The following is a 13,389-nucleotide window of genomic DNA, read 5'->3' on the forward strand; positions in this document are numbered from 1 at the left end:
CAGTGTCATCCTGATGGCAATTCAACAACATTTGAATTGTTTCTTTCTGACTGTTTGCATTACTTTCGCCTTGAACTGTGAATTCTGGAATGTGACTATAATATTCCTGGGAATTTTCATTTTGTGATATCTTTCAGGCAGTGCTTAATATGTTTTTGCCATTTCTATTTTTCCTCTGGTTCCAATAGATCAGGGCAGTGACCTTTCATATTAGTTTGAAAGATGCTCATCTGGTTTGTTTGTTTTTATTTATTATGACTTTGGAGTAGTCCAACAATTTTTACATTATGTCTCCTGGATCTATGTTCTAGGTCAGATGTTTTTCCCAATGAGAAATTTTATATTTTCTCAAAATTTTATAAAACTTTTCTGATTTTGTTTTATATAATCTTAATCTCTAAAAAACTCATTTGTTTTATTTCAGTAGCAAGTGGACAATTTTACAAGACTTGTGATGGAAAAATATCCTCCTCATCCAGAGAAAGAACTGTGTTGTTTAACCGAAGAGGAAAGTTTATTTCATTCAACTTTTGAAAGTAGTCTCAAGTATTGTGTATTGTGTACTTTTGTTACATCTATTAGTTTATTTTATTCCATGTGGATCGGAGTCTTCTCTCACAACAAATTCTATTTCAAACTATGTTTGGCAGAGGTAAAAATGCAAAGCCTATATCAGATTGCTTTCTGTCCAAGGCAAGGGGAGGGAGAAAAATTGTAAAACATTAAGTCTTGCTAAAAAAAAGATCGGTTAAAACTGCCATTATGTGTTGGCATAACCATCCCATAAAAACATTCAAGCTATGTTTTGATTTTTGCTCAATTTTCATGCCTTTTATGGGTGACTTCTTATTTTAGGTGAGAGTTGGGCTCTGGGCCTGCACTATCCCAAACATTTTTTGGTTGGAGATATGGGTCTTACTCTTGGCTTTCCTTGGACTTCAGGGTCCACTTGCCTCCTTCCTCTGCAGGACAGGCTTCTGTCTGGCTTATAGTGGGGTTGGTGGGAGTTCCCCCTGTTGGCCTCTCCTGGTTGTGGAGTTTAACTGCTGGCTCCTTCCCAGGGGGAAGCCTTGCTTCCTCATTGCTTTCTTCAAGTGGTATCCCTGCCCATAAGCTCTGGGGCTGGGGTCTTGTTCTAGGTCAGTCCTAGGCAGGGCTTCACATCTGGTCAGCACAGGGCTCAAGCTCTCCCAAGGGACTTGTGCTTAGGGTGGGCAAGTGGGGAGGGGGGCAACTGTTCTGCAGGCAGCTCTCTTTCCTGGGGGCCTGATGTCGTGTAGGAGGATGGGGCCTCTAGCATGGATTGCTCCCCCGTCTCCACCACAACCCCTCCTAGGGGCTGCTGTGTCTCTTGGGCCATGATGCTTCCCTACTTCTGGATGATTCCTGAAGTGGTTTTCTAGTTGTTTGGAGGGGAATTTGACAGATTTAGAGAGTTTGGCCTTCAACTCTTCACCTTAGCACAAGAAGCATTGTCCAAGTCTCAGCAGAGTCCAAAATGATGTTTCAGCTGGGCAGCAGAAAGAAGAGGGGCATGTGGGGGGGGCAGGTGAGGTCCTGGGGCTGGGGGAGGAGCCTTAGAAGAAGAGGGTCAGAGTGGAAAGAGGCCTGAGGGGAAGACGTTTCTGCCTCTGTCCCCACAAGGTAACTGTCTGGAGCCCAGGGGGAAGGGAACATGGGGCAAAGGCCTGGGAGGGTTTTTGTCTCACTTCCCCATCAGTCTGTGTCACTGTGAGTTTTAGCACTATTATCCCAGTTCACACAGTAATAATCAGCCTCATCCTCAGCCTGGAGCCCCGAGATGCTCAGGGTGGCTGTGTTCCCTGACCGCGAGCCAGAGAAGCGGGCAGGGATGCCCGAGGGTCTGCTGCTATCACTATAAATCACCTGCACAGGGGCCTGGCCAGGTTTCTGCTGGTACCAGCATACATAGTAATCGTTTCCAATACAGGAGATGGAGGCCGTCTCTCCCAAGTTCTTGGACACTGAAGGTGGCTGTGTCGGCACAACAGAGGCCCCAGAACCTGCACAGACAGAAGAGCCGGGTCATAGGTGGGGGTCACTCAGCCCCAAGAGGATTCTGCCCAAGGACAGGACTAGGCCTGGCCTGAGACACTGCAGGAGCTGAGCCCCAGGATGCAGGGGACATCTCACCTGTATAGAGAGCCAGGAAGGAGACCAGCAGAGAGATCCAGGCCATGGTCAAGTGTCTCCCAGAGCTCTGGGTCCTGAGACTCCTTAGCTGGGACTGGGCTCCCCCAGTCTCACTTAAGATCAGTCCAAGCCCTGTAGGGAGTAGCTGCCCCTATGCAAATCTGTTCCTGCCCTGGAGACCTGCAGGAGGGGCCCAGGTGCTGGTTGACCCTGGGGTTCCTGGGCCTGGGGGCAGGGCTGGGCCAATGATGCAGAGGGGAAGAAAAACATTTTTCCCCTTGCAAACAGCTACATTTTGTTTTCTATGCTAACAATGTGGATCCTCATATATTATGTTTTAACCCAACCTGTCCTGTAGCATCTCTGGGCCAGTTTATCCCTGAGAAGGCTCCCCTCCCTGTACCAGCTCTGGGACTGATAAAAATTATCTTCGCTATGCCAGGAGGGTCCCACAAGGATAGGGAGGTGGAGACCAAAAGGAATACAGTATGAACAGGCTGTTATGAAAAATGAGCAAATTGTCCTTGTGTAGACCTCCATCCCCTTCCCAGCATGGACACTGAGTCCTATTTCCCTACATAACATCAGTTTCCCATTTTTGTCCCTTAAGGATCAGCCCACTTACAACTGCACAATACCAGTTATACAGCCTCATCATTCTGAGGGGAGTGTCTTCAATTAATTCACCCCTCCACCCCATCTTCCACCTTTTGGTTCCCAGATGCCATCCCCATCATGGCCCCTGAGATCATTCCTGACTCTGACATTCTGGGGTCAGATCCCTTCCTCCCCAGGCTCTGCCTTGGATGCTCTTGGGCTCTGTCACTGTCACTAAGCTGGTTTCTCAAGCTGGGCCCTGGTACTCAGGGTACTCAGGTGCTCTGGGTCTGGTACTCAGGAGAAGGGGAAAGCTCCCAGCTTGTTCCCCAGTGGTCTCTGCTGGCCAAGGCTGCATGTGCTGCTTCTTCAGAGAAGTCCCTGCCTGTGTCCTCACCTTCCAAGGGGACTAATGGCCCATAAGGAAGAAGTTTCTGGACGATTCAGATAGACATGAGAGGGCAATACCAGCAGATATTACTCAGTTAAAAGGAAAATCAACAACCTAGAAGCATCCTTTGAGCATTGGGCTTAATGGGCTGCAACACTCAGAGGTTTCCAAGACAGTCAAGAAATTGGATCTTGCTTCTTAGAAGACTCTGGGGAGAATCTGAACTCAGGCCACACTTTTGGACTCCAACTTTGAGAACCAATGAGTTCAGAAAGATGACCACAGCTTGAACCAATGCCCCAGCTCCAGTGTTGAGGGTGATGCTGAACGAACTTCAAGGAGACCTCATTGGCCCAGTTGAAGACTTATATTTAGACCACTCAGAATTGGGATGAAGAAGGAGGAGAGGAGAGGATGGGAAGCCTCTCCCAGGTGCTGCAAAGTATTGCTCTTCAGGAGAGAGGGACTGGTCTGTGTACTTCCAATTATACTGGAAAAAAAGGCTTAGCACAAGGGGCATATTCCTTTTGTGTGACAGTAAATTCGAGTGGGGTATGGGCCCTGAAGGCAGCATCAGCGGGCTCTTCCTGCTTCAGGGAGGGGAGCCCAGGCTCAGGTAGGAGAGTAGGGAAGAGTCCTTTGTCCCCTGAGGCCCACAGAGTCTCTTCTCCACCCCGACCCCTAGCCAGTAGGCATGCAGTGTGTCATTCCCAAGAGTCCTGTTCAGTCTGTTCAGAAGAAGGTTTATAGAAGGGGACAGGAAACCAGATAGATGCATCATCATCATCATGTCAGGTGGGCACGGGGGAGTGGGCCCTCATCTGGCCAAGACTGGGTCACAAGATGTCTCAGACTCACCAGGCCTCTGCTGTCCCTCTAAACCTGCCCTTGGGTAACTGGGCAGGCACTGGTCTGGGAGACCTTCCTGTTATCTTTATCCCATCCCTGATCATAGGTCATTCTTGTGCCTGAAGATGAGGGTGAGATCTCTCCTCCAAGGCAGAGCTGTGGTGACCTTAGAATGAGACACACAGAGACTCATGGGAATAGTTAGTGAGGAAGAAGCAGGAAACCTGATAGTTTTCTTAGTCAAGACAAATTTGTTTTAAAATGAGTTTTCTTTTTCAGTGGAATTGGAGGAGAGATATTTGTCTTAGAATAGGATATGATATGGAATGTTGACTGCACCATCTGAGAGGGTCACATAGTTTCATTTCTTTTCATTGTTAACAAGAGAATGTCCCTGAAATAAGAGGGATTAGAACATGTTTATAGAGAAAAATAGAATATTTAGCCATAAAATTTTATAAAAGAGAAACCAGCCCCCATCCTCTGCTCTCCCTGTCAGTCTCCACTCAGTGTCTAATTTAGCTCTGTTCATCTTGTGTCCTCCCACCCCCTTCCTCAGGGCTGGACCTTTCTATCCATCCTGCAGTCAGGAAACATTTCATGGGAAGGACTGGAGCCTCCTGGACAGGGGCCAGGCTATCTGAAAGGTGGAAGGCACCCAATACTAGCATCCTTTCCCTGAATTTAGAAGAAGCACAGGATGCCAGGTTGGTATTGGTTCTTACCATGCCCAGCTTTGTCCCCTCCCCCAAATTGACTGAAGAAATGAGAAAGAGCCCAGGAGGAAGCACCTGCCAAGGATCCACCCAGACCAGAGAGCCCTAGGGAGTGACCTCAGGGGCTGAGGGCCCTTTGACTCCTTGCCAGCGATGCTGAGTTCCCATCCACAGGCCAACAGCTCCCTCTAGTGACCTTAGGCCCAACTATGGCTCCTGGGAGGGATAGGAAACAAACTTCTAAACCCTTGGAACATCATTGGGGGCCCCTTACACCTCCAAGGGCACTAGGCAAGGCAGGTCTTTGAATCACTGGAGTCCCATTGACCTTTTACAATTCCTGTGTGAAGGATAGAAATCCAGAAATCAAGAATGTGGGTGCTGTTATGATGCCCATTTTGCAGTTGGGAATTGCTTTAAAATGTCTGAATGCATTCTATTTTTTAATTGTCTACACTTCTTCTTACAGATCAAGCTCAATGCTGCTGGGCAGGTGATTTTTGCTGTAAATGTATCTCCTTTCCCTTCCACAACAACATACTCCAAGCCTTTAGTTCTTTAATGTGAAAGCTGCCAAATCCTATACATTACTGATTGTAACTCCACAAATTTGAATTGTTTCTTTTCGACTGTCTGTAGTACTTTCTCCTAGATCTGTAAGGTCTGGGAGTCACATAGGATCTTCCATTTTGTAATCACTTTCAAACAGAGATGGGTGGATTCTTTCCATTCTACTTTACCCTCTGGTTCCAGTTTATCAGGGCAGATTTCTTTGGTAATTTCATGAATTTTGCTTTTCGGGTTTGATTTTTTTTTTATTATGGCTTTTGGGTAGTTTGATAACTTCCATTTTCTCTTCTGGATCTATGTTGTAAGTCAGTTTTTCAAGGAGAAATTTCACAATTTATGCTATTTTTTAAAAAAGCATTTTTGATTTTATTTTATCATATCTTGACATCTCATAAATTTCTTAGTTTCCATATACTCAATTCTACTTTAAAGGAGATATTTCCTTCAGTTATCTATTGTACTTTCTTTTTACTTTTATCAATTAAATTTTTTTAGAGAGTTATTTTCTTCAGTAAATTTTTTATCGATCCTTTCCCAAGCTTTATCTTTTTCAGTGATATTCTACTGTTACTCTCAATTCTTTCCTTAATTTTTCTTCTACTTCTGTATTTTGCTTTTAAAAATACTTTTATTCATCTTCAAGTAATATTTTTGGGCTTGAGACCAGATTAGATTTCTCTTTGAGGCTTTATGTGCAGCCATTTGAATAATACTGTCCACTTATAAATTCCTGCTTTGTTCACCCTATTACCAGAATAACTCTGTAAATTCATGATTTTTTTGTTTTGCTCAGTTTTTCTGCCTTTTTGTTTTTGACTTGGTGTTTCTCGTGAGGATTGGGCTTTGTTTTGTGTCTTGCTATTGGTCAGACCCAGGCTGGGCTTCACATCTGGTCAGCAATGGGCAAGGTCTCCCATCTAACTTGTGCTTATGGTGGGCTATCGGGTATGGGGTAGGGGTAGGGGAATGGCTGGCTTGTAGGAGGGAGGGCCATCTAGGATGGTTTTCCCCAGGCCCCTTCTGTGAGACTGCTGCCACCCTGGGACCAATCTACTTCCCAGCTCCTGGATGACCTCTAAGGTGATTTTCTAGTTCTTAGGAGGGAAATTTAGGAAGACTACAGTGGGTTTGTTCCTCACTTCATCACCTTTGCAGCAGTACAATGTTCAAGTCACAGGAGAGCACAAAGTGTTCTGTCAGGGGTCAGCAGAAATGAGAGGGGGGCATATGGAGAGAGGGAGGGGGCAGGAAAAGGCCTGGAGCTGGGAAAGGAACCTCAGAAGGAGAGGGTCAGAGGGAGAAGGGGTGTGTGGCGGAAGATGTTTAAGTACTGGCCTTCCTAGGGACTTCTCTGGAGTCCAGGGGAAAGGGCACAGGGAGCAAAGGCCTGGGATGGGTTTTTCTCTCACTTCCCTATGAGTCTGTGTCACTGTGAGCTTTAGCACTACTATCCCAGTTAACACAGTAATAATCAGCCTCATCCTCAGCCTGGAGCCTGGAGATACTCAGGGTGGTCATAGTCCCTGACTTGGAGCCAGAGAAATGGGCAGGGCTGGGCCAGTGACACAGAGGAAATTGCCAGCACTTTTTTTTTCTTGCAGATTTAAATTGTGTGTCTGTCTATGTTGACATCGTGCATACTAAAAAGTATGGTGTTATACAGCAACCCACCTTGTACTATCCCTGGGAGAGTGTATTCCTGAGAAAGCTCCTCTCCCTGGACCTGGCCTTGTGCTGATAAAAAATAACTTGCCTCCACCAGGAAGTCCAACAAGGACAGGGAGCTGGAGGCCAAAAAGGTAGAAGCAGATAACAGCTTGGTAATTCAAAATGAGTGAACTGTCCTCTCTTTCCCTCTCCCCATCCTATTTCCCAGCATGGAAAGGGGTCCCATTCCCCTGGTCACCTCATGTTCCCCTTTTGGCTGCTTGTCCTTTAAGGATCAGCCCCTGTGTAACTGTACAATAATAGTCATATGTGACCTCATAGTTGTGAGTCTGGAATATCTTCAGTGAATTCATCTCTTGGACCCCAATTTCATTTTATTGGTTCCCTGTCTCTGACCCCATTGTGCTCCCATGGTCATCTCCTACACCGAAATTGTGTGGCAAGATCCCTTCCTCCAGAAAAATATTACTCAGGAATACTCAATTCTACTGAAAAAGGCAGCAGTTACCCAGAGAAAGTCAACCAAGTTGGATTTTGCCTCTTAGAAGGCTATGGGGAGAATCTGAACTCAGTCCAAACTGTTGGACTCAGACTTTGAGAATCTGTGAGTTCAGAGATCAAACAAAGCCCTGGGTCCAGTGGTAAGGGGAGGGGAGGGGAGGGGAGGGGAGGGGAGGGTTCCCAGAAGCAGGTGGATGAGTGGAGAAAGAAGAGTGGGGAGATTCAATGTCATTAGAATCTAGGACTCCCAGTCCCTTGGAGAAAGACTGAAGTTCATCAGAACCTCTGCTCTAGGAGAGATGTGGTCTTCACCAACCAGAGAAGACCCAAGGACATGTAGAGGATGGTTGGCCTCTTCCAGGGACTCCAGAGGATTGTTCCTTGAAATAGAGAGGGGATGGTCTGTGAGCTGCCATTAATACTGGGAAAGAGGCTTGGCACATGGGGCACCTTCTAAGTGTTTTCAGGGGGTGGGGCAATTTGGAATGGGGAATGGGTCCTGAAACTAGCACTGAAGGGATCTTCCTGTCCCAGGAGACTAGCCCAGACTCAGGGCAGGACCTGAGGACAACAGAGCCTCTACCTCTCTGCCAGAGAGTATCCAGTGGGTCCTTCCCAAGAGACTCATCTAATCTGTTCAGAGGAGGTTTATACAAGGGGAGAGGAAACCAAAGGCACCATAGTCATGTCAGGTGGGCACAGAGATGGGCCTCACCTGCCCCAGTACTCAACCAAACTAACCATGTCACAGGCACATCTAGGGTAGAATAATTTTCTCAGATACGCCTGGCCTCTGGTCTCCATCTAGTCCTGACCTCAGGGAGCTAGGAACCCACTGGGCTGGGAGACCCTCCTGTTGTCAGTGATTTGTTTCTTGGGTTTGTTTCCACCCAGTAATGAAGTATGACTCAGACTCGGGAGTGCAGGTTTTGCAAAGAAAATAGAGATTTGTCAAAGGAAGTTACAACATATTAAGAAGGTAATAGAAAGGTTAAAAGGAATTTAAAGAGAAGATCCTGTGGATGGCTGATTGAATAAGACAGGCCAGCTGACCAGGGTTCAGTAGGAGGCTGGAAGGTCAAAGAGAGAGAGCCCTTTCCTCATTCTCAATTTCTCTCACAGAGTCCATGGGAGGGGTGGTGACCTGGGACTGATACAGGTCCCACATTGGAGATTTTGCCTTTGGGGGAGGGGTCTCTTTTGGGTGGTCTTGGGTGTTTCCAGGACCTGTGTTCCCTGGCTGCCCCAGCAGGAGACCATGCAATCTAAATCAGGTTGAAGGTCAGGCCCTCAGGTGGGGCCTAAAGCAGGTGATGAAGGAATAAAGAAGATTCCCTTAAAAATGCAAACAAAAGACTGACAAAGTTGGGCTCCCACTGATCTCATCACCCCCATGCCCAGGCTTCTCTGCATCATTGTTGTCTTTATGCCATCCCTGATCATGGGTCATTCTCCATGCCTGAGGATGAGGGGGAGATTTGGTCTCTGGGGCAGAACTGTGGTGGGCTTAGAATGAAAGGCACAGAGACACATGTGGATGCAGCCAGAGAGGAAGGAGCAGGAAACAGGATGGTTTTCCTGGATGAGGAGTATTTGTTTGAAAAAGAGTTGTTCTTTACTTTTTCAGTGGAAAGGGAGGAAAGAAATTTATTTTTTTTAGGACAGGAAAGTGGGGGGTTCTATGATGTGGAATGTTAATGGGATCATCTGATGGGGTCACATTATTTAATTTCATTTCATTGTTAACAAGAGACTCCCCTCAAGTAAGGGGGATCAGAACATGTTTATAAAGAACAAACAACAGCAACATGGGGGTGATGACCAACCTTGATGGCCTCGCTCCTTCCATCAGTGCAACAGTCAGGGACAATTTCAGGCTGTCTGCCATGGAGAATCCCATTTGTATCCAGAGAAAGAATGTGGGTCTATTACCTTTAACTCAAAAAAAGAAACCATTATCTTTTTATGTAATTCTGCTATCTCTTTTATTTTAGTTTTCTTCCTTAAGGATACAATTTCTCTCTCATCACATTCAGCTTAGATCAATGTATACCATGGAAACAATGGAAAGACTAAAAGACTGCCTTCTGTGTGGGGGGTGTGGGGGGAGGGAAGCAAGATTGGGGGGAATTGTAAAACTCAAAACAAATAAAATCTTTCTTGAATGACAAAAAAAGAACAAACAATATTGAGTGATAAAATTTTTCAAAGGAAAACCAACCCCCTTGCATTGCCTTGTCCTCCCTTCTCCCTGTCAGTCTTGACTCAGTCTCTAGTTCTGTTCATATTGTGCCCTCCCACCCTCTTCCTCAGGGCTGAGCCTTTCCATCCAATCCTGTAGCCAGGAAAGGTTCCATGGGAAGGATGGGAGCCTCCTGGGCAGGGGCCCAACACTAGCCTCCCTGCCCTGGAGTCAGAGGACTTGGGGAGCCCTGGTCACAGGCCTGGTTCTTCCCTTTTTCCCCTCCCCCAAACTGACTGAAGAAATGACAAAGGGTTGGGTGAGAAGCAACTACAGGGGTCCATACAGACCGGAGAACCCTAGGGAGGGACCTCAGGGGCCGAGGACTCTGACTCCTTGTCAGCCAAGCTGAGTCCCCTCCTCAGACCAACAGCTCCCTCTGCTGACCCCAGGCCCAACAGCAGCTCCTGGGAGGGCCAAGAGACAGGCTGCTGAATGGTATGGTATCATGGGGGAGGTGATCCTCGAACCTCCAGAGGCAGCAGAAGAGGAAGGTCTTGGAATGACTGGAGTTCCATTGACTAGTCCACCATGACAGAATGGATGGAGAGCTGGAGAGGGAGGACGAGGAGAGCTGGAGTCAATCACGGGATGACCTCAGTGCTCTCAGCAAAGTACAGGGCAAGGTCACCTACAGACTGAAGGAAGCAAGAGGTGTAGAAAAATGAGAAAATCTTCTGTGGGCTGAGAGAGATGTAGTGTGCTGGGGAGAAAAGAAGACTTCAGTCGGTAGAGCAGGGAGGCCTTGGGGAGGGAAGGGTGGAGAGGACCATTATGTTGTTCCTGCACCTGAGGAGTAGAATGGAGGGTCAGGTCTGAGGAAGGACCCCTGGTCATCCACCTCATGAGCACTGGCAGGGAGGGGGAGGCTCTTTGGGCCTTCCCTGCCCTCCTTCCCTGAGCTTGGGCTCTTCTCCCTGGACACAGAGGCCCTTCCAATGTGTCCTTTATGTCCCATCCTCTTCCCCCACATGGCCTCACTCTCTCCCAGTTACTGTGACCTCCAGACTTGAATCAGATAACTCCCCAAGGGCTCCATTCATGGTTGCATCTGAGACTCCGTCCACAAACCCTGAGAAGGTACCCTCATGGGCCAAGCTCTGTGCTGGCACTGGGGGAGTCATGGTGCTCTTTGGGGCCACTGCTTCCTTGCTCCAGCTTCCCTGGCTTGTTACTTCCATGTCCTGTGGGGTTCTTACTGAGGCACAAAGCCTGCCAGGGCTTCTGCCGCTACCAGTTGTTCTGAGAAAAAGCTTCTGAACAAGTTGGGGTCTTCAGTCCCCTGAAGAGACCCCTGCAGCTGCTGGAGGGGACGGCCAGTCACCAGGCCTTTCCCCAGCTCATCTGGGGCCACATGTCAGCTCCTTGGACATCTTTCCACCTGGTGCAGAATAATGGGAGCCTCTACAGGGAGGATATGCCCCCTGAAATGTTCCTGGTCCCTCAGAGACATGGAAATAGAGCAAAGGAGTCAGATGCCTTGAATCCAGGGACTTCCACAAAGATCCTGGGCCAGTCCTGTCTGAAGTTGCTCTCAGAACCCTGTACCCAGGTCTGCATGTCTGGGGTCAGGCCCCTGCCCTGGTGACCACTCCTGAATGGAAAAGACCATGGGCACAGGCCCTGCACATTATTTCCCTTGGCTTTTTGAGGAGTGACCTGGCCATGACCTAGATTTCTCACTGTAAAGGCTTTAGAGGGGGGAGGGGGCTCTCCACAAAAGGCTGTCAAAATATAACAAGTTTCTCAGAAGTGTCATCCTGCTAAAAATGATGGATTTCTTTAGAGATTCCTCAGCCTTCCTATCAGTCACCTTGCCAACCTAGTACAAAATGAAGACTCCTGCATGTCCCCTCCTCAGGAGGACAATGCCCAGGATGCCCAGAGTCTGATCCTGCCAGGAGGAGAAAACAGGAGATCTGATAGTATTGAACAAGGATGAACATCTTCAAGGACCAGTTTGGGGCAGGAATATTGTGCCATCTTCATCCTCAGGCCACAGAGAGGTTAATAATTTTCAGGTTTCTCTCTTTTTGCACAATGATCCACTCTGCCACATTGGGCCTGGTCATTACATTAATGGCCTCCCTTTAAGGGTTAGGTGGTAAAGCCCAGAGAATAAAGCTTCATGTTGAATCTATACCTTCTGTCAATTTTGTTTGGAGCCCAATTTTTAGGGTTTTGAAGTTTTGGGTTCATACACTTCAGCCTCAGGGGCTCTGCCCTAGAAGAGAAACTGCCAAGGCCAGATCCTAAACTTTCTAACAAAGAGACAGGGCAGCAGCAGTTCCAAGGTAAGGATGGAATTAGCCCAGATGCTGTTGTCTCATCTCTAGCTTTCCTTGCTCCTGCTTCCAGCCCCTTCAGATAAACAGCTGTTTCCAAACTTCACCTTGTAAGATGTCCTATAGCACCACAGGAACATCTTCTCCATGGTTGGTGAGATGTAGTTAAATCTCAGGCCACTGAGTGGGAGATCAGGAGCTCAGGGGTCCAGAGCCCAGGGGGCATTTCAAGCCCCTCTCAGCCCCCAAACTCCTTCCAACATCTCACTCTAGTGACTGCAGTTCCAATGTCAACTTCAGGGGTGACAGCAGGAAGGTCCCTTTATTTTATTGTCTTCCCCTTTGGAATGGAAACTCTGAGAGTGGGGACTTTCACATAGAACAGTTCATAGAACAGTGCTTGGGACAGAGTATGAATATAATCATAACAGACCATGGGCACAGCCCCTGCACACTTTCCCCTCACTTTTTGAGCTCTGTCCTGGCAGTGACCAGTGGGTTGACTGGGGAGGAATTCCACAAGGAGGCAGGAAGGATCATTGTGAGAAAGTTATGGGGAGGAAACATCCTTGGGAATGAAACTGGATGAAGAGACCTAGGAACCCAGGAGAATGGAAAGGGCTGAGCCCAGTCCCAGTGCTTCACAGGGACTGTGTTGGGGTTTGATGAAATGAGCTGCACATTGTCCTGAAAGAATGCAGACTTAGACTTTCTGTAATTTCCAGTGAAGGCATTTATTTCAGTGGTAGCAAGTGTTGAATTGTTCATGCTCCTCAATGGACTGGACTCCCTAAGATAGTCTGGCACTCAATGGAAGAGGGATCAACATTTTAAGAAAGAAATATGGAAGAAGATGAGGTTATCACGGATATAAGGGGCTTAGTTCAGAGACATTTTGTGGGAAAGGAAATTAAGTTCTTGTTGCCAGAGAGGCTACTCTTATCAGGAAAACTTAATGGGGGGTTTGCAGAAAGTCGTTACCTTGTTCAGAGGGGACTTATCATGTTTCATGGATATCTAGGTGGATGCTGAGTTCCTGCCAGGGGACAAGGTTCTTCACTGAGGTTCAGTCATCAACAGGAAGTATAACCCAAAAGACCAACATACAAATGGACCAGTATCCCAGCTGGAGGGTCATTGGAAGAAGACAAAAATATTATTAGTAACTCTTTTTTGTCTATGGCTTAGATTTAGAAATTGAAAGGAAGTCCATCAATTGGGGAATGACAAAACAAGCTGTGGTGAATGATTGTAATAGAATGTTATAATAGGTATCCCTTGAGTTTCAAGAAGACCATGCCAACCAAGTTATGGTGGCATGATGTGAAGACCATGCCAACCAACTCAATAGTGTCATGACTTGTCCATTATGTTTATTATAGTGAGGAATATATTGTGCAAAGACATCCTTCTCAC

General features: G+C 47.2%; 1 gene segment (V, D, J or C); it reads right to left on the reverse strand.

Moving 5' to 3' along the window:
- Positions 1-1,716: 1,716 nt before the first annotated feature.
- On the reverse strand, positions 1,717-2,273 carry LOC141499634 (immunoglobulin lambda variable 3-1-like). The segment is given in 2 exon segments: positions 1,717-2,024; positions 2,155-2,273. Coding segments are annotated over 2 exon segments (354 nt in total).
- Positions 2,274-13,389: the final 11,116 nt, after the last annotated feature.

Source organism: Macrotis lagotis, chromosome X (assembly GCF_037893015.1).
Source record: "Macrotis lagotis isolate mMagLag1 chromosome X, bilby.v1.9.chrom.fasta, whole genome shotgun sequence".
Lineage (NCBI taxonomy): Eukaryota > Metazoa > Chordata > Mammalia > Peramelemorphia > Peramelidae > Macrotis > Macrotis lagotis.